General features: G+C 63.2%; 1 protein-coding gene across 10 annotated transcripts in view; it reads right to left on the minus strand.

The window, feature by feature from the left end:
- Positions 1 to 20100, minus strand: part of FBRSL1 (fibrosin like 1) — an 86216-nt gene that overhangs the window by 20983 nt on the left and 45133 nt on the right. For 9 of the 10 annotated variants that reach the window (XM_068562515.1, XM_068562517.1, XM_068562526.1 and 6 more), the window contains exon 5: positions 11897 to 11926. The exons of the other annotated variant lie outside the window; for it this stretch is intronic. In XM_068562515.1, coding sequence (XP_068418616.1) covers positions 11897 to 11926 — 30 coding nt within the window. The remainder of the gene's footprint in view (positions 1 to 11896; positions 11927 to 20100) is intronic. 10 annotated transcript variants of the gene reach the window in all.

The following is a 20100-nucleotide window of genomic DNA, read 5'->3' on the forward strand; positions in this document are numbered from 1 at the left end:
CTAGGTGGGGCTTTTAAGTCCTTTTGTTCTGTTCGAATTATTTACCAGTTACATGCATTCCCCTTACCCCGCCCCCATAAACGTCATACCACGAAACCGTTTCCTGCCATAAAAACAGCACGTATGTGGCACCGTGCTGAATGGCTTTTAACCATGAAATCACTGGGCCCTCACGCCTATCCTTTGAGGACACACTATTGTCATCTCCATTTTGTTGATGAGGAAACTGAAACAGAGAAGTGAGGTGACATGCTGGAGGCCACGGAGCTGGTATGTGGCAGGGCTGGGATTGGAAACCCGGCAGTCCGACCCTGGGGTCCGTGGGCTTAGCCAAGACGTGCTCTTCCTCTAGGAGAGCAGCAGAGACTGGTCCTGGGACGTGGGATTCTGGCGGGAGAGCCCTGACTCCCAGGCTGGGGGGTGGCTTTACCTCAGGGGTGGGTGTCTGCGGGCCCATGTGCCCCCGTGCCCACTGCACCGTGCCCCAGCAGGGCGTGAGCTCTTGCACTTGGCCCAGCTCCAAGGCCTCTGGCAGCGAAGGGGAAAGGTGTTCATGCAGTGGGGTGTCCTGATCTACCCCTCTGGGGTCAGCAGCAAAAGTGCCCTAAGCCCAGAAGTCAGTGAACCTTACACAGCAAAGTGGAATTAAGGTTGGTCAGTTGACCTGGAGATGGAGAGACGATGCCATGGGCACAGCTTAATCTCAGGGTCCTTACTAGTGGGAGGAGAGATGGGAAGACGCTGCCCTCTGGCTGTGAAGATGGAGGAAGGGGCCGGGAACCCAGGCATGTGGGCGACTCTACACGCTCAGAAAGGCCGGGAAGGGATTCTCCCTGGAGCCGCAGAGGGGCCGGCCCAGCCCACAGCTTGACTGCCACGGGGACACTCCTGTGGGACTTCTGGCCTCCAGACTGAGAGATAATAGTATAGTACTCAGCCGCCGAGTTGGTGACAACTTGTCACCGCAGCCACACTCAACTTACACTCACAGCCAGGACCCTGATTAGGGGATGGAATGCAGAAGAACAAGCCGCCCCATCAGCAGGCCTGAGTCAAGCTCACAGCCTAGTGGGAGAGAAGGGCCATACACAGGGAGACAGGTAATACGAGTACAGATGGGGTGGACAGACAGTAAAGGGCAATGTGAAAAGCAGTGACGGGCACTGATCTGAATGGCAGCTGGGGGAGCCTTCCCATGAGGGGCGTCTGAGCTGAGACCTGAAAGATGAGAAGGACCAGGCTAAGCTGAGGGGAGCTCTAGGGAAGAGCCTTCTGGGGTGGCCACAGCCAGTGCAAAGGCCCTGAGGCAGGAACAACCTGGCAGGGCCAGCCAGGGAGGTGGGGTGGGGCACAGGGCCTTGAGGGCCATGAGGGAGCTTGGGCATTTGTGTCGAGCAACAGGAAGAGATGTGTGTGGGATCTGAGGAGGAGAGGGATGATGAGGTCTTTAAAAAGACCCCTCTGTAGGATCCGCCACAGGGCTGGGTGGGGCGCAAGGAGCTGGGCTAGGAGCTGCAGGGACAAGCAGGCGTGGGGATGAAAGGGGGCAGGTGGTGGGGCCCCTCCAGAGGTGGGGACAGGGACCATCCCGTTGGAGATGTCAGCTGGCAGCTGGTTACGGAGCTTGGAGCTCTGGGGGCAGTGACCCTGGTGCACCAGGTCAGGCAACCTCCCCCAGTGGAGCTGCTGAATCCTCGGGGCCCCGAAGGTACGCTCCATCATCATGTCTCCTCCAGATGAGCAGCCGGGCTGCACCCAGTCTCTCCCAGCTACCTGGAGACCCCACCCCTGGCAGTAAAAGGTTCCTGGAGCCAGTGGCAGTGGGGAGAGCGGGTGGCAATTGAGGGCTGGGCCAGCGCCGGGACCCAGCGGGAGCAGCTAGGAGCTTCTCCAGCCCCAGCCCGGCCTTGTCACCCAGGTCCAGAACAAGCCCCTGAGTCTGACCATCAGGTCATGGTCAAGGTCTCAATGTGCCCCCCGGCTCCTCTCCCACCACAGCCTGACCCTGGAGGAGCCTGTCTTCCTGTAATGACATGGCTTCACTTCAAACATCATTCTCAAGACCACCTTGGGCACTCATGGTCCTTGAAAAGGCCGCAGTCCTTGCCATGCCACCTCTGAGCCACGGCCCCGCCCTCTGGTTTGGGAGTAAAATCAGACTTTGGGCAGGACTGGCTTTAATTCTGTTTAGAGAGGAAAGTGGCTGTGATATGAAAGATTTAATGAGGTTGGAAATCTAGAAGGAAACGGAGCAGGCCTAGATTACCGGGAGGAATGAAGGCCGCCGTCAGAGAGCGCAGGGACGTCCCAGGCCTAACAGAGGTAATCCACTCAGGGCCCGCACGTGGTGGGCAGGGGCCGACAACCCATCTTAGAACCACATCTGTCATCGTTACGCAGAGCAAGGGGGAGGCACCGTCACAGGGGCCATGGAGGGGGCTCCACCCACAGCCGGGGGGCACTGGGAGTGCCCACCCCGCTGCCAATCAGCCACGTCAATCGCTGGGCTCCCCTCGGCTGGGCTAAGGCGCTGACAGCTGGCCTGCTCCCTCGTGGCTGCCTCTCTGGGAGGCAAGTGGATGCAGGGGCTGCAGACGAAGGCCCGTGGGCCGTGTGACAAGGACACCTGCCGAGACAGGGCCCCATGCGTGTGAGAAGGCCAGTGTGGCTGGGGGGGGGGTCACTGGGGGGATGGGGGACAGGCTTCCTGGGCTGGGCTCCCCAGCCTCGGTTCATCCTTGCCGAGCTGCGACTGTGGCCTCACACAGAGCGACCCCGTGGCTGTGGACCGGAGCACAGACCCTCTCGGCCAGGCTGGCGGGCTCAACGGAGGGGAGGGCATGGGGGGCGGGGCGGAGTCCAGAGGGTCCTCGCTAGCTGGGCATGTCCATCATTGGTGTCCAGTGTTGGGGAAGAAGCAAAGGCCAGAAAAATCTACAAATGCTCACTAATGGGCCGACCAAGGGTGAACTCAGACCCCGCTCAACGCTGGCTCGCCCTCCTTACTGACCAGAAAACGCAAATTCAGTGCAAAACAGCAGAGGGGTAACTGCAGATTGTGCCAAAGATGTGAGAGTTCGTGCAACCGAGAAGACGCTCTGGAAAGCCTTGGAGGAGGCTGACGGGCTCCTGATGGGCTTGGGAGAACAGCCGCGTGGATGCCGAGTGAGGCTGAGCGGGGCTTCTAGGGCGCAGGAGGCCCCGGGCCCTCCGCAGTCCTCAGCGCTGCGGCCACGACAACCCTCTGTGGTCTGTGCTCTGTGCTGTCCGTGAGGGGGCTGCGAGCAGGAGGACAGGGCGGCCTGCTGCAGCGGCTGAGTGTGGCCCCCAGAGACACGCACACCCAGAACCTCGGGATGTGACCGTACTTGCAATTAGGGTCTTTGCAGCTGTGATTCAGGATCTCGGGGTGAGTGCACCCTGGATTGGGGGCCCAGGTCCTATGACTGCATCCTTCTGCACAGAGGAGGCACAGACACGGGGGTGGGGGAGGGAGGCCACGTGACCACGGAGGCGGAGATGGGAGCGATTCCACGAGCTAGGGAAGCCTGAAGCCACCAGAGGCAGGAAGCCTCCTCCAGGGGAGCGCGGCCCTGCCCACACCTTGATGCCAGGCTCCCGGTCTCTGGGACATAGGAGAATAACTTCCTGTGGTTTAAGCTGCCCAGTGTGGTACTGGGGTCCACTGAGTGTGTGGTGGGCACCCTGACCAGCCCATCCCTGAGGGGAGTGGGTTCTCTGCCGGTGTCTAAAGCAGAAGCCATGAGCTCCAGGTATCAGGAGGGGCGCGTGGGCATTGAGCGCACCCGTGAGTGCCCGCTGAATGCACGTGTGTGCGACACTCTGGGCGAACACGCGCACGTGTGCGGGTGTGAAGGCATGCGTGTGCGAGCGTGGGAGCACGCGTGCGTGCGACGCAGGGCAGGGACGTGCGGCGGCTCCCTGTCCCCAGCCGCGTCTGCGTCTGCACGAAGGCCACGGAGGCCTGGCTTTCTTCAGCCAGAACGACAGCAAAGCCCTTTCTCTCGGGGCAGCGCCTCTGGGCCTGCTGGGGACCCGGGGGCACAGCGCTGTCGTGGCGCTAATCCAGCTCTCCGCTGTGGCAGGGCCGGGGCGTGCAGGGACGGGGTGGGGTGTCTCGGCCGCCCTCTAACCCCTGCCCCAGCCACTTGACTGGTCCTCAAGCTCTGACCATTTCGGAAAGCATCTGCTTGTTTTGCGTGCTGGGCCTCTGCCTGTGCCCTGACCGATCCCATGGTTCCCACCTGCCCCCAGGTAAGGACCACCCACCTCGCAAGCCTGCACCAGGCCCCTGGCGCCCCCGCCCAGTGAGGCCCCCTCCGAGGCTAGCAGGGCAGGTGTGGTCTGAAGGCGCTACGACCCTTCCGGGCACAGAGGGGTATGGACACCCCAGGGCCAGAGGACAACCTCCCTGCAGGCGCCCAGGCAGCCTGGTACATCCCTGGGGGAGCCCGGGGAGACCTGGAGGTGGATGTGGGAGCTGCCCGGGGTCCTGCTCAGCTAGTTCTGGAAAGGCCGGGGCAGGGGAGGTGGGAGGGGCAGATGGCCCCCACCGTGGAGGTCTTCCTGCCTTCTCTTCCAGCCTCCCGGCTTCTCCTCAGCCTCAGCGTTCCCATTCAGCTGGAAGGTGCAGGTTCAGATCCCGCCTGGCACTTAGGTCTGTGTGACCCCAGCAGGAAGTTAAACTCTCCGCACCCAGCTTTCCGCTGAGCACAGCGGGCACTCCCACCCTCGCTGCTGTGCTGGGCCTCACGCTACACGGCGCTCGTGGACGGGGCCCCTGGCGTCAGTGCCCACCCCCCATTCTCTGTCCCTGGCGGCCATCACATCTGTCTCACCTATGCTGGGACACCCTTCAGGCTCCTCAGACCCAACACCTTCCAGACTGAGGCCCTCCCCTACCTCTCTCCCGTGGCGTCCTGGGGCCCCCCACGCACCCAGGGCCGTCCCAGGTGAGCAGTGGGGTCCTGAAGGCATCAGCGGGCTCTAGCGTCCCAGCCCACAGGCCCTAATGGGCCTGGATGGACCCAACGTGATCACAAGGGTCCTCACAAGAGGGAGGCAGGAGAGTCAGAGAAGAAGACGTGACCTCAGAAGCAGAGGTCAGAGTGACGACGGGAGGAGGCTAGGAGCCCAGGAACACGGCAGCCTCCAGAAGCCGGCCAGGCAAGGAACCACGTTCTCCCTGGAGCCTCCGGAAGGGACCACCCCTGCTGACACCTTGGTTTTGGCTTAGGGAGACCCATTTTGGACTTCTGACCTCCTGAACTATAAACTTGAGCTGTTTTAGGCCACCCAGTCTGTGGTAATTTGTTACAGCAGCTGTAGGACACAAGTGCCTCTCCCACCCCTGCATCCACAGCCCAGGCCTCCGCCCTCGCCTGCTGGGACTCTTGCAGTAGCCTGACGGTGCCTGACTCCCCTGAGGCCTCCGGTCCTAGCAGATGCTCACTCTGTCCCTTGGGTTCCTCGCTGAGGGTGGGGCTGCAGGACAGATGCCACTTCAGAGGGTTATCTGGGGCTGAATGAGCTGACGCGTGCAGGGGCCAGAAGGCGCGGGCTACATTTCAGTCATCACATCGTGGTCCTTGCTGGGACCTATGTGCCGCCCCAGTGCCTGCCTGGGACCCTCAGTGAGCAAACTGCCAAAGGCCCTTCCTCTTCCTCGGGCAGACCCGTGGGAAGACACACTCTGGGTGGAGCAGCCCTAGGTCACGGTGCACAGCCCTGAGCCCTCATGAGGACACCCGGTGAGGTTGCCTGTGCAGGGCCCCCTGCACCTCTGTCCCCCCCAGCACCTGGCCTTGGAGGGGGGGCCCGCGGCTGGGAGAGGGGAGGACGGGTGAGCCTCCTACAGACTCCGGGAAGGTGTTCTCAGGAGTGGGGCTGGCCCGGCACACAGAGGAAACCTCTGTGAGCAGGGACGCTCTGAGGGCAAGCAGGGGCGTCCCGCGGGAAGTGGGGGCGGCGGCGGCGGCGCGGGAGGCAAGTGCCAGCGGGCCCGGGATGCAGAGGGGAGCTGCCCCGAGGCGGGCGGCAGGGACGCACGCCGGGCGCTGCTCTGAGCTGCTGTCGGGCTGCCGTGCCCTTTCCTTGCTGCCACAGGGACCTAAGGGGTGGGCCCACGAGCCTCGTGCCAGAGGTGAGAAGGCGGGGACTCAGAGGAGGCCCCCGTCAGGCGCCAGGCGGAGGAGCCTGGACTGGGCTCCGTGCTCACCGCAGACTGAGGGCCCCGAGGAGCCAGGCTGACCCGGGGCCTGAGGCGGCGGACGCCCGCCCGGCCATCTCAGCAGCCAGCGCCGACCCCCCGAACCCCGGCCTCCACCCCGGGCCGCAGGCACCGCCGCGACCCCCCGTTCGCAACGCTCAGCAAAGAGGAAACCGAGGCTCGGGGCTGGAGGGCTGGCCCTCAGAGGACCCCCGGCCCTCCAGCCAGCCGCCTGACAGCCCCACCCCTGCCCCTGCCCGTTCCTGCGGCCCAGTGCAGGGCGCACGTCCTGGCGGGGTGGCGGGGGCGAGCCTGGCAGGCAGGCCAGACAGACATCCCTCAAGAGACGGCTGGGTGCTGGCTGGGCCGCTCAGGCAGACGGCAGCCGGACCGGACCAGCAGGCTGCCTGACGAGCCCCACACGATTTTTCACCCCATATTTTTCCAATAAAAAAGCAGTTAAGACACCGACCGCAGCCATCTGGCCGCCCGGCTCCGGAGCCTCCTGGCAGCTCAGGCCGCCTTCCCCGCCAGCACTGAGCGCCCAGGGCAGGGCCGGGGTGGGGCGTGGGGAAGCATGTAGGGGTTCTGTGGCGAGGGGAGCGTCTCAGGGGGGCGGGGGGGCCTGCATCCCGGGCGTGGGCTGCCCCCGGGGCAGGGCCTGGTCCCGCAGAAGGGGAGGCGGCGGAGAGGTTTTCCATCTGTCTGTCTGTCTGTCTGTCTGTCTGCGTGTCAGCCTCTGGGGCTGGGCTGGTTGGAGAGGCCTCGCTGGTTTCCGACTGTCTGTCCGTTGTCTGGGAGGCACACTGTCCTCAGCGTGTCTGTACCTCGAGCCAAGAGGCAGAGCCCGAGGCTGGCAGGCTAGGGGCGGGTGGGCCGGCAGGAGCCCGGGGCCGGGGAGGCAAGCGGGGCAGGAGGGGCAGCAGTGGGCCCTGGAGGTGCAGGCGCGTCTGACCTCAGACGCTGGCAGGCGCGGGAGGAGCAAACTGGCCAGGAGAGACGGAGCGCTGGTCTTCCTGCCGCCCTGCCCAGGAGGAGGCCTCCTTGGGGCTGCCTGCCTGGCACGCCATCCCCAGCGCCCAGCACGGGTGTGGAGTCAGCGCCGACAGACCCAGGGCACGGGGCTCCGCCCTCACTCTCCCGCCCCACCTGCACACCCAGCTGCGTCTCCTTCGCCGACCCGAGCAGCCCGGGTGCCTTCTGACCGCTGCTTCCAGCCTGCTGTGCACCGAGGAGTGTGACAAGTCAAGCTTGTCCCAGCTTCGTTCAGCCTGTTCGCGGCCAGGCTCCAGGGGAGGCCAGGGCACTGCTGTCAGTGGACGGTGTTTTCCCTGCCACCTGTGCTCTCATGGCCTCGGAAAGGCAGGGCTCTGCCCCGGAGCACCGCAGAGGACGGACGCCTCTCTCTGCTCTCCCCGCCCTATGGGGTGGGGAAGGCGGGGGATGGTAACTTTGGCCGAGGCCCCAGCCAAGTGTCCACCGTGGCCCTCTGACCTGCGCCTGCTTTTGGATGGGCCCAGAGGAAGTTACTCATTGCCCAGAAACCCAGCTCGGGTAAAGGACAGAAGGAACTCCAAAGGTCTCTCCATACCCACCACCCCAACTCAGACCCAAACAGCCTCGAGTAACCGGGTGTCCCTGCCATGGAGGAAACAGAGAGGTCTGGACCGCAGGTGATACCCTTGGTACATAATTAGTGTCCCCGGGGAGCACTGCCAGGGTGAGGCTGTGTGTCAGGGACCTCCCAGGATGGTGGCTCCCCACCGCACTTGGATCAAAAGCTGAATTTCTTGCCATGACTTTTTACAGTGTGGCCTCTCTGAGCTCACCCACTCCCTCCCTCCTTCTGCTTCGGCCCCACTGGACATTTTACATCAACATCGTCCCTGCCTCACCACGCAGGAGGTGATCAGTCAGGTTGTAAGATCAATGATGTGGGAAAGGGGAATGCAGATAAGATGGCTGGTGCTGCAGCTGCTTCTGTGGATTAAGAGGTGACTATGAGGAAGGAAGCCATATGCCAAGAATGGCCAAGCAGAAAGACAGAGGAGACTGATGACCACAGACAGGCCATGCCAGCCGGGAGGGTCCACATCCAGGCCTTTAGGTGAGAAATGCAAACTCCTTCTTTAGTCCAGTTCCATTACAGCTTCCTCCCTGACACGGGCCATGTGGTAGACAGTTGGTGTCTGCACCTTGAAAGCCAGGACAGAGGTAGGGACTTTATCATGTAGGCAACAGAGGTCTCCGCATCTTTCTGGTAAGGGCAGAGATGTGAGCTGGCGAGCAAGGAGACTGTGCCACGCCCAGAGGAGAGCTGGTGAGGGCAGGGCGAGGGCAGCTGCGGCCTCCAGACCTACAGCCGGGCAGCCACGCAGGGCCTGGCGAGTCACAACAGCCCAGCCAGTGCTGACCACACACATCCCCGTCCCGGCGGCAGAAATACCAAGATCTGTCCATGCTGGTTGGTGAATAGCCCTGGGGCCCTAGAGGGGGCCCCTATCCCAGGGGGCTGCTCTAGGAAGCCCCAAGACCTCCCCACCACCAGGCCGCTCTTGGGCTCCGTCCAGGCCCCCTTCTCCGCGCGGCACCATGGTCAGCTGCATGGAATCTTGGCCCTGGCCTCTGGCCTGCATCTCAAGCTGTCTGGAACACACCCTAGTGTCCCAGAAGCCCCATGTGCTCATGGAGAAGGCAAACTCGGGTGACCGGGGAGGAATCCTGTACCTTTCCCTGGCTCATCAGCCAAGAGGCTTTCTGCAGCATGGCCCGGCTCTGCCCACTTCAGGGGCCCCACCGCCCCACAAACAAATGGCAGGCTCAGTCACCCTGTGCTAGCTCACTCAGAGCTCACCATAGCCCAGGAGAGGCACCCCGTCACTCCCGGAGCAGGTGGCGACAGTGGGAGGCTTCTCTCTCCCTCCCCCTGCCTGGGCCCCACCAAGGCCTGCCCACGCCGGAGCCAGGGGTGGTCGCACGCGCGCATCGCCTGTGCAGCCCACTGGGGGCCCACCGCCATGGCCACGCCGGGGCCCAGTCACCATGGGGAAGACTGGGCTCTGCCCCTCCTCCTGAGGACCCCCGGCCGCCCCTGGTGACCGCGCCCGCTGTGCCGTCAGTCCTTGGCCAGGCTGAGCTCGGGGCCACCGCCAGTGCACGGGTGGGCATGAATGCAGAGGAGGCCAAAGCCACGGCCTCCGGCTAGCCCTCGGTCACAGCCTGCCGGCCTCGGTGCCCGGGGTTGACGGCCCTGGGCAGAAGTTCTCGGCGTGCCTGGTCGGAGCTGCCATGTGGGGCTGTGCCCCGGCTCGGCCCCTTCCGGCACCTGGTCTCCACTCCAGGGTCCTCGCTCTGGCAGGAGGGGTGGACCGAGGGGTGGAGGGAGGAACATGCCAGGACCAGCGCTGACCAACGGGCCCCTGGACAGAGCAGTCAGCAGCCTCAGGGTCTCAGAAGCCCCTCCCCACAGCCCCCTCAGAGCAGCCCGTGGCCTCAGAGAGTGTTTCCTGCAGCTTTTCAATTAAAGGAGGTGCTGAAAGTGATGGCCCAGCACAGCACTTTCCCAGGTGCTGCGATCTAATACATTAAAGACATCAGGAGTGGGGCTTCCCTGGTGGCGCAGTGGTTAAGAATCCGCCTGCCAATGCAGGGGACACGGGTTCGAGCCCTGGCCCGGGAAGATCCCACATGTCGCAGAGCAACTAAGCCCGCGAGCCACAACTACTGAGGCCTGCGCTCTAGAGCCCACGAGCCACAACTACTGAGCCCGTAAGCCACAACTACTGAAGCCCGCGCACCTAGAGTCCATGCTCCACAACAAGAGAAGCCACCACAATGAGAAGCCCACGCACAGCAACGAAGAATAGCCCCCGCTCGCCGCAACTAGAGAAAGCCCGCGTGCAGCAACGAAGACCCAACGCAGCCAAAAATAAATACATAAATTTATATTAAAAAAAAGACATCAGGAGCGACAGCTCCTGCGAAAACGCGGCACCTGTCCCAGTGCCCTCCGGCGGCCCGACACCTTGTCCACTCACAGGACGGCTGAGCGGGGAGCACTCGGGACCACAGACACTTCCTAGCTGCCCTGCCCTCTGGCCACCTTCCCAGGATGGTCTCGACCACAGCAATGACTCCACACGGGGCTTCTGGGCCAACTCACCTCGGACGGCACATCCTCAACCTCACCCGCCCACACCTGCCCCTCCTCCATTCACCACGCGACTCCCGTCCCCCTCCCGGCCCTTGGGATAAACGCTCGCCCAGCCCAGACCAGTACCCTACCTCATGAGGCTGGTCATCCGGACCCCAGGCATCCTCTGCAGGCCTGCCCTGACCCTGAGCACCCTGCTAGCCGGCCTTTGGGTCCTTTCCACACTTGCTCACGTGCTTATAGGCGGCTCTGTGCTTGAGTGTGAAGCCTGTACGAGGGGGGCTGGCCGTCTGTCCGTCCACAGCTCCTGCCCACACAGGCCAGGACACACCAGAGAGGCAGCAACCGAGGCTCTCACACCGCACAGACCTCCCGACAGGACCACGTTCCAGTTCACAGAAACTTGCCTAGACACCAGTCGGTATTCAGCTGCCCTTCCATCCGCCTCACACGAAGAGCCCTCATGCACACTGGCCCCACTGCCTGGACACTTGTCCTCCTTGGTGCCCGGTGCCACCCCCGGGGGGGCCCCACCCCGAGGACAAGGGGCTCCATCACGTCGGCGCGGCCACCTCCTGCCCGTCTCACCACCTAAGACTCTTCAGGTGGGCTGCTAGCTCGTTCCCCAAGGACGGTGCACCCAGCCTGCCCGGGTTCCAGCTGTGTGACCTCGGGCAGGTTCCTTACCCTCTCTGTGCCTTGTCTCCACTTCTACATCAGGAAGCGACAGTCCCTGCCCCACAGGGCTTTGGGACGGTGAGTGCCGGGCGCCTGCGCCCGCTGGGCCTCACGCTGCTTCTGGTCGCTGCCCCCGGTCGCTGCCCCCGAGAGGCAGTCCCGAGCGGCGCCCCCCGCTGTATCCCTGCCCACACAGAGCTCAGCACACAGTAGGTGCTCTGCCAACACCTGCTGAGCCAAGAGCTCTTCCCCTTCCCCCAGGACACACAGGGCCCGGCAGATGGCCAGGAGCAAGGACTCCCGAACCCCAAGGGCCAAGGCAGGAGCTGCGGAAAGGAACGCAGAGGGATGACGGCACCGCCGGAAGGCCCCTCGGCTGTCCCTGTGCTAACTCTCCCACTGCATAAATCCCGAGTTAGTAGAAACTTCATTGTTCCTGAAAAGCGGGGGGGTTGGAGGGAATTGCGAGGGGCCAGGCGCTGTTGCTATTAGCGGAAGTCTCTGTTTTGGGGTGATGTTTACGGCCCCCAGCATGGAAACGCAACAGAGTGTGGCCCCCGCTCTGCCCACGGCTCCCCCATCCCAGGGAACCCTGGACTGAGACAGCTGCCGACAGGCCAGGAGCTGAGGTCCGGTCCTGCAGCCCCAAGGGGCCCGGGCAGCGTCCCAGGTCCCAGCGTGGACGTCTACCGCATCTGGCCCTCAGCCAGGTCGGGGAGGCGACAGTCACCCGCGCACCCCACAGGAGAACCACGACCTTTCTGCCTGGGGTCCAGGGCCCAGCCTGCTGGGGTCCAGGTCAGCGGGAGGGGCGGGGGAGGGGGTGGAAGGCTTACCTTGTCATCCCCGTCGCTCTCGCTGTCGCACTGCAGTGGGGGGAAGAGAGAGAGAGAGGTGAGTCAGCGCCCCACAGGCGGGTTGGGGGCTAGGGGGTGAGAAGGTGAGAGTGTGGGAGGGGCCTGGGCTGGGGGGCAGGGCCAGAGGAGGCGGCTCTGGCCGCCCCACGCCCCGACTCGGGGCCTCAGGTCTGGGATGGGGGTGTCCCCAGCCAGCAGGACCAGGGGCCCAGGCGCAGGGAGCTGGGAGGGATCTGGGGGCCTAGGCAAGCCCTGGGTGGGAGCTCCATCGAGGACCGGGGCATGGGGCTGGTCGTAGGGGTAGGCGAGGCAGAGGTGAGACAGAGGAGCGCACGTGACCAGGCAGATGCAGACCAGCACCGGCACGCCCAAGCAGGCCCGAGCTACCCGGTAACCCCAGGACACACGTGGAGCAGCCCCCCGCCCCCCTCAGGCTCCCTCCCAGGTGCTGAGCTCTCCAGGCAGTGGGGGGGCCGCGGTGAGACGCGAGGGGCCCTTGGCTGGTTACGAGGCCAGGCCGACGGACCAGGGCTCAGGGGAGGGACTCTGGGCACCGCCTGGGCAGGGAGACAGAGAGGCCCAGCCTCGGGTGGCCTGAAGGGGCCGCAGGGAGGGCGGGGGCCAGTGAGGGCTGGGGCCCGTGGAAGACAAGCCGTCAGGACAGCCTGTGCTGCAGGTGCTGCCTGCCGGGGTGGGGGCCACCTGCTCCCCCCGCCCGCCCCTGCAGATGCCCCAGCAGAAACCGCTCCACGGGTTAGCGCAGCTGGTTAAGGGAAGATTGTGAACATCGTGCAAACAAATCCTCGTTTTCCATTTTCAGTGAGCAGAGCTTTAAAAAGAAAGCCTGCTCTAGAAACCACAGCAATTTTCCCCCTAAAAGAATATAAACCATAAAGAATCTCTTCCCAGCAACTGTAATTGTGACACGTTTATGTCAAGTGAATTATATTGCTGAAAATAAATCTCCCCGGGACGCACAGGAGGGTGATGGGCCCCAGGCAGACATGTGGAGGTGCTCCACAGACACGTGCTGTTTCTGTGGGGTCCTCCACCAGACCCACTCTGCGATCGGGCACACGCCCTCCGCGCCCCAGGGCCGGGGTGGGTTCAATGACAGGGTTCACGGAGTTGTGGCGACCTGCCTTGTGCTTTATCAGCCACTCACCGCAGGCGGAGAGTGTCCCTGGGGACAGGGGGGATGGGCATTTGGGGGGATCTTCCTGAGGCTGACAGCAGCCCCGTGGACCCTCTGCCCCCCAACCTCGCACTGCACCCTGCAGGGCCTGGCCCAAGACCTCCAGGGCGGGTGTCCCCTCACAAATGGCAGAAGGACCACGGGCCCAGTCTCCTGGCCGTACAGCCACGGTGAGAGGCCAGGTCCGCCCCTCATGGCTGGCTGGCTCTAGCAGGGCGGCTGAAACCCAGAGGCAGAGCAGGAAGGCGAGGAGGGGAGGTGGGAGATGAGGCTGGAAAGGTGAGTGGCCAGAACATGCAAAGCTTCACCGCACAGCGAGCTTGGACTGAGCTTTGTTGTGCGGTCACATGACCGGCACTTCCGGACGGACGTTCTCTGTGCCAGGAGGGAGGGGTGGGGGGAACCGGGGGGTCGTGGCCTGTGGGAGTGCGGCCTGGAGGGGGGCTGTGGGGGACAGGAACCCCTCTGATGCTGCAGAATTAGCCGAGCTGCCAGACACCCCCAATCAGGCCTCTTTATGCCTAACAAGCCCTTGAGGTGGAAACTGCAATCCCATCAAACCATCAGGGGGCCGGGCCTCGGGTGCAGCACACTGTCCCTTGGGCAGCCTGGAAGCACCCCTAGGCCTGGCCCTGCTCCACCCCAGGCCCGGTTTCACCCCTTCCACGCTTTCAGACGGTGCCACTGGTGACAGCTAAACGATCTGACATCGAGGAGGGGGTGAGGGTGCTTTCCAGAGAGTCCACGGAGCCTATAATTAACCAAACAACTCACCGTTTTCAGCCAGCACAGGCTGCGCTGCAAATGAATTCACGTTACTAAGTCCTACTGAATTAATGTTTAACTGCAATAGAGTCGGAATTGAATGAGGCAATTAATCAGGACAAAGAGGGAAAAAGAGCCACATCTGTCTCGTGGGAGCTGCCTGAGTGAGGCGACCTTCACGGGGTTGGGCTGGGCTGGGCGGTCCTGGAGAGCGTCATCCTGGTATGGGTGGGGGTCCAGGCGGGGAGTCCACAGAGCAGGGGACAGACCCTAGGCCCCAAGGGATGTGCTGGGTATGGTGGGAGCCCAAGACATGGGCTCTGGAGCAGACGCCTTCTCTGACGCTGTGCTGCCACCTATGCTGTGCAGCCCTGGGCAAGTGCCATGACCTCTCTGTGCCTCAGTTATGCTTCTGTAAAACGGAGCCAACAGCCCACCTCCAGGATTGTTGTACAGCTTATATGAGTGAATACATGCAAAGCACTAGGACAGCACTGGGTGTGTACTCATCATGATATACCGTGTGGTTGTATTTTCACCACTACCACCATCACCACCACCACCATCACCATCATCACCACTATCACCACCATCATCACCACTATCACCACCATCACCGCCACCACCACCATCATCACCACCACCACCACCATCATCACCATCACCGTCATCACCATCACCGTCATCACCACCACCACCGTCACCACCATCATTACCATCATCACCATCACCATAACCACCACCATCACCACCACCATCATCACTCAGTATTAATTATTATTGTCTTCCAACTAGGCCGAGAATGAGAGGTTCCCCTTTGGAATGGCTGAAGGCCCAAACCTGAGAGTTTCAGGGAGGTGTCTCCCAGCCCTGGAAGTGCCGGCTCTTGCGCCTGACCCTGATGGCCGGTGGCCAGAAAGGGAGCACTCCTTGGCCCAGATGAGAGCCCAGCATCAACTCTATCCTTCCCTGCTTGCCCCCAGCTCCAATCCCGCTCAGGAGGTAGCACACCCCTTTACTTGCCTACCGGTTCCTCCCAGCCTGGTCGAGCCAGCAAACAATGAACCAGCAGGCCCACTCATCCAGGACCATCCCCTCTGCCCACCCTTCAGCCAGCCCAGAGGCTTACAGTCCTGAGTGCACCTCAGCTCACCCGAGGGGCCTCAGACCCCGTCAGCCTGAAGCCTGGGCCAGGTGACTCTAATGAGGGGCTGGGGAGAGGCACCCCGCTGGGAGCTCAAGACCACCCAGCGTAGGTCAGAGGCAGATGTGAGCTCAGGGTCCCGCATCCCAAAGCCCCGAAGCTCAGCTCTTCCATGTCCCAGGCCACTGTGTCACTCACGCAAATAGATGTGACGTGGGGATGCCCAAGGGTAGCTGCGTGTCGCCCACGTTCACGGACGTGATGTGACGAGGGACCCATCCATGGGTGGACATGGCCTTGAGACACAGCGTGAGAAGCCATAAGCTGGGTGAGGCTTTGTTTGGCCTAACTGGCCTAATTTTTTAAAAAAATTTGCTGCCAACATTTAAAAATCTGGAGATTTCTCACGAGATCCTGCGCCTTACTGAGAACGGGGAGCCACATGCCCGCGTGACAGCCCTGCCCAGTGCCAGGCAGGGCCCCGCTGGGCCCCCTCCCCGCCTCTCCTGACGTCCAGGGCCCGAGTGCCGGCCCTTGTCACATGCTGGGGACATAGCCCCACGGTGGGTCCCGGAGCCCGGGGCTCCGTCCTGCCTTCACTCCCGGTAATATGGCGGCCGCTCGTTTCACCTCTCTGGGCCTCAGTTCCTCGTCCGCCGAGACGGGGGGCCTCGGTGCTGCGGGGGCTTGGGGTCACATCGGTCAGTGTGGGTGGGGTGCTCAGGGCAGCAGCTGGTTGGCAGTCCGGGCACATAAATGGGAGCCGCTGTCGTCGTCATCTCCACCTTCCTCAGTGTCACCCCCCTCATCATCGTCACCTTCAGCATCACCGTCACCGTCACCTTCACCATCACCACTGACACCTTCGCTGTCACCGTGATCTGCCCCAGCCCCTTCTTCCCTATCACCCGACCAGCCCTTGGAGGCACCTGAGTCATCCACGGGCCTGGGCACAGACACTGTCGCCCGACAGTCCTGCTTCCCCGGGGGCACCTGCACAGCAGGTCTGGAGAGCTTGGCCTCCGTCACCGAGACCCTTCCAGAAACCTGGGCAGCTACTTGCTTGGGGCGAGGGCTGCTCATCGGCCTCCACAAATCGACACGGTTGTTCAGCAGCCGCAGAGACGGGCCTTGCTCTTCTCTCAGAGTGAACGTTAATCACCGCTGCATCGCAGCAGCGCGGAGCAAGGCTGCCGCTCCCACTCCTCAAACAAAGGCATGAAAAATCCATGGGCAGGGCGCCCTGCTGCTGAGCCCGTGCCCCCAGCAGACGTTCCAGCACCCAGGGCTGGGCCAAGTCACCCATGGGGGCGGGGGTGTCCCTCCTGATCGCTGCGGGGTCTCCACTGTGCAACGGAGACACAGGTCGAGGGGCTGCCGGGGGGCTGCTGGAAGGAGGGTGTGAAACCGCCCCGGCCCTTCTTCTCACTCAGGCGGCCCCACCTCCATCCAGGGGTCCAGCAGGCTCAGGGCCAGCGTGGCCTGGCGCTTGGAGGCGGGGGTGGGCCGGGGCCCTGCCCAGCAGCGGGGCCTGAGCTGCACAAGGGCCCGCGGAGGCCCTGACTGCAGAGCTGCTGGGGGCCAAGGAGGGCCGGCCCCTCCCCCTGGTCTGGGCCAGGCTCCCAGTGGGCACCGTCACCTGCAAAGGCCTGAGCAGCTGCGAACCGAAAAAGTAGGCAGGATCTGCGGTCTGTGTGTGAGCGGAAGGTGACGGGACGTTCTGTTCAGGCCACCTGGGCGTGGCGGCGAGGAAGGTCTGAGCTGCTGGGCAGCCACTGCTGACCCCCACCCTGGGTCGTAGCCACGTGGCCGGAGGTGTGCCAGGGGACGCCCGGGGAGCCCGGGTGGCACCAGTCCTCGGCGCGGGCAGCGCTCGCTGGGCGTGTTCTCGTGGCTCACGTGTGCCTGTGCACGCCTGAGCGCCAAGACATGGGAGTCGCGCTCCAAGGCGTCTCACACGTGAGCCCCTGGGCACCCTGTCCGGGGGCGCTCTACCCTAGCGTGTCCTGCCAGATGTCCCACGGGTGTGCGGCACCTGAACAGTCAGGAGACCTGCCATGGGGCCACGCGGGCCCAGGAGCGGTGGCTGTGTGGACAGTCCGTGTCTGCGCTCGGGGCTCCCGCCCTTGGCCCGCACGTCAGCTCCAGCTTATTAAACACTCTGCTTTTGGAGCCGCTTTGGAAGAACTGGGGGAGAAGAGAGGGGCGTCGCTGTCTGGGGAGCAGAGGGGCCCCAGCCCAGGCGGAAATGTCACCTTCGTTTCTGCTGCAAACGCTCCATGGGGATGTAGAACACACGCCAATTAAGTGATTCGGCTAAAATACAGAGCCAAATGAGCTGTGAACCCCAGCTGGGCAGGGAGCAGCCTGGGAAGAGGCAGCGCTGTCTGGTTACGCTCTGCAGTGGGAAGGCCACTTCTCATCCTTGTACGCGCGCCTCCATCATGTAAATGAGCACCGCGGCTGAGGGTTTCAGCCAGGCACCCCCCACCCCCACCCCCGGTCAGAAGTAGACCCTGGGGGCCCTCGGGGGCGGGGGTGCCACCAGGGCAGCGCTGGGGCCTCCTCTGTCTCATCTGCGGAATGGGGTGCCCGCGGGGTTGTCGGGTGACTGGGTCTGACGTGCTGGGAGCTGGGCACACGGCTGGAGAAGGCTGGCACCACCCTCCTTTCAAGGGCGGCTGCAGCCACCAGTGCTCACCGTGGCACAAGCCCACTTCACAGATGAGAAAGCAGAGGCTCAAAGGGTAAAGGGATTTATCTGCGGCCACACGGCCACTGAGCAGGGGCCGTGAGCTGGGTCCAGGCCCCAAATGGCCCTGTGCCACTGTCCACCTGCCCTAGAACCCCAGGCAAGCCCTGGGACCGTAGGGCTGGCAGGAGTGGGGGCAGAAGAGAGGCAGAGGCCCAGAAAACCACAGGGCATGGGGCTGATGCTGTGTTTGCTCACTGGGCTTGCTTCCACACACTTCACTAGTCCCCACCACAGATCTACCTGCCTACGGACGGGGAAACGGAGGCAGAGCGGTTGGGCGTCCTCCCAGGGCGTGGCTGGAGGGTGGGTGATAGGCTCCGGAACCCACAGTCCTAACCTGCCCATGTGGTCAGGGCCCCACGCCAGCGACTCCCTCGTGGTGGCCAAGACCGCACTGAGGTCCCAGTACTGCCCCTCAAAGAGCCCCTGGCCCCCTCGGCCCAGGAAGTCACAGTCGGCCCTGATTAATTAGGCATGATACCTGGATGGTGGATCCTGAAAATCCCATGTTTGTTTACTCAGCTAAGTCACTTTTTGTGAGTGTTTAGGCTTTAAAGCAAAACAAAGCACTAATTACTCAATTAACGAGCAATTAAGTTACTGCATCCTAATAGCCGGGTGCGGACTGCCTCTGTGGGGAGGGGACCACCAAGCAGGGATGCACTGTGGGGACGCCACCCGTCACGGGGTGGGCGCAGCGGGGACAGAGGGGCCCGAGTCACCTGGGCCACCTCAGCCCACACGGCCCACCTGCCGGCCCCAGGCCCCTCCGGGTCAGGAGGGCTGAGCCCCGCAGCCCGTTCCCTGCCCGCGGTGGCAGTGGGTGGAGCTCTGGGGGCCACAGCGGCCGCCAAGCCTGGCTGAGAAGACACGGCCCTGCAGCCGGGCCGCGGGTTTCGCGGGGCCTGAGAGACGGGGGGGCTGGGGCCCCTCCTGCACTTTCAGACGCGGCTGAGAGCTGCCTCTGAGGGAAGCCACTGGGGACACGGTGCGGGTCTCGCTGGCAGCCCGGCGTCATCCCAGGCCCCAAGCCTGAGCTGTCGCTGTGGACGCTGCGGCTTACGAGCGGCCAGCGCGTGGTCTGTCTTCAGTGGGGAGTCTGGGGTGGAGCCGGTGCCCAGTGAGAGGGGAGGCCGGCACAGCAAAAGCCACCCCTCCCAACCCGCCAGCCCCAAGAGGACCTGGAACAGAATTCCAGGCCTTCCCACGCCTGGCCTGTGCGACTGGCCTGCTGCCCCGCCCCCCATAACCCTGCCAGGCTGGCCTTCCCCGCCCTCCCCTGAGCTGAGCTTGGGCGCAGCGCTCCACAGCCGCCTATGCAGTCCTGACCTCGCCCTGCAGCCATCTTCAGTCAGTTGCTAATTTGTTTATCATCAGCCTCCTTCCAGTGAAACCCAAGTTCCCTGAGAACAAAGATCTCATTCCGGGACTTCCCTGGCGGTCCAGTGGTTAAGACACCGTGCTCCCAATGCAGGGGGTGCGGGTTCCATCCCTGGGCGGGGAACTAAGAGCCCACATGCCACGCGGCAAGGCCAAAAAAAAAAAAAGTACAAAGATCTCATTCCTGCAGTCCAGCGTGGGCAGGGAATGAGTGACTGAATGAATGACCCGGGGGGTACACACAGACCCTGGACAGCAGGGGGTAGGGAGTGAATGAATGAATGACTCGTGGGTGTACACAGACCCCAAACAGCAAGGGGTAGGGAATGAATGAATGAATGACTCGTGGGTGTACACAGAGACCCCAGACAGCACAGGCAGGGAAGGAATGAATGAACAGATGGATGACTTAGGCCCTGACAACCGACTGGTCCCACCCTCCTCCTCCCCTCACGGGGTCTCGAGGGTCGGCATCCAGAGGGTGCTTTGGGTGTCACACAGAGTGGGGTTCTGCCTGCGCTGGGGGCCGTCCCCACAGCATTGCCTAGCACCTCACATAATTCTGGAATGTTCTGTCAGACAAAGTTCACGAAGCCGACAACCTGCTCAGTATCACCAGAGCCTTGACCCTGTTATGAAAAACACAAAGTTACTTTTCATTTTCTCCGGGTGCAGTTCCCACAGATACCAAGGAGGACTGGGGCACCTCCCTGTGGGTAACTTTTCCAAGAGCCACGAGGATACACTCGAGCGCCCCGCGGCCTCTGCTCTGCGCACCCACGCCGGGACTCAGGCCCGGCACTCACATCATGAACGAGCCCTTTTCCCCCAGCAACTTCTCTTCCCATCAGTTCTGCCCCTGTAGCTTTCTAATTCTGTGCCGGGGTTGCGTGGTCCCACCGTGAGGGGCGATGCAGGGTGCTGTGACACTGGGCGCGGAGGGC

Source organism: Eschrichtius robustus, chromosome 14 (assembly GCF_028021215.1).
Source record: "Eschrichtius robustus isolate mEscRob2 chromosome 14, mEscRob2.pri, whole genome shotgun sequence".
In the NCBI taxonomy this organism is placed as follows: Eukaryota; Metazoa; Chordata; class Mammalia; order Artiodactyla; family Eschrichtiidae; genus Eschrichtius; species Eschrichtius robustus.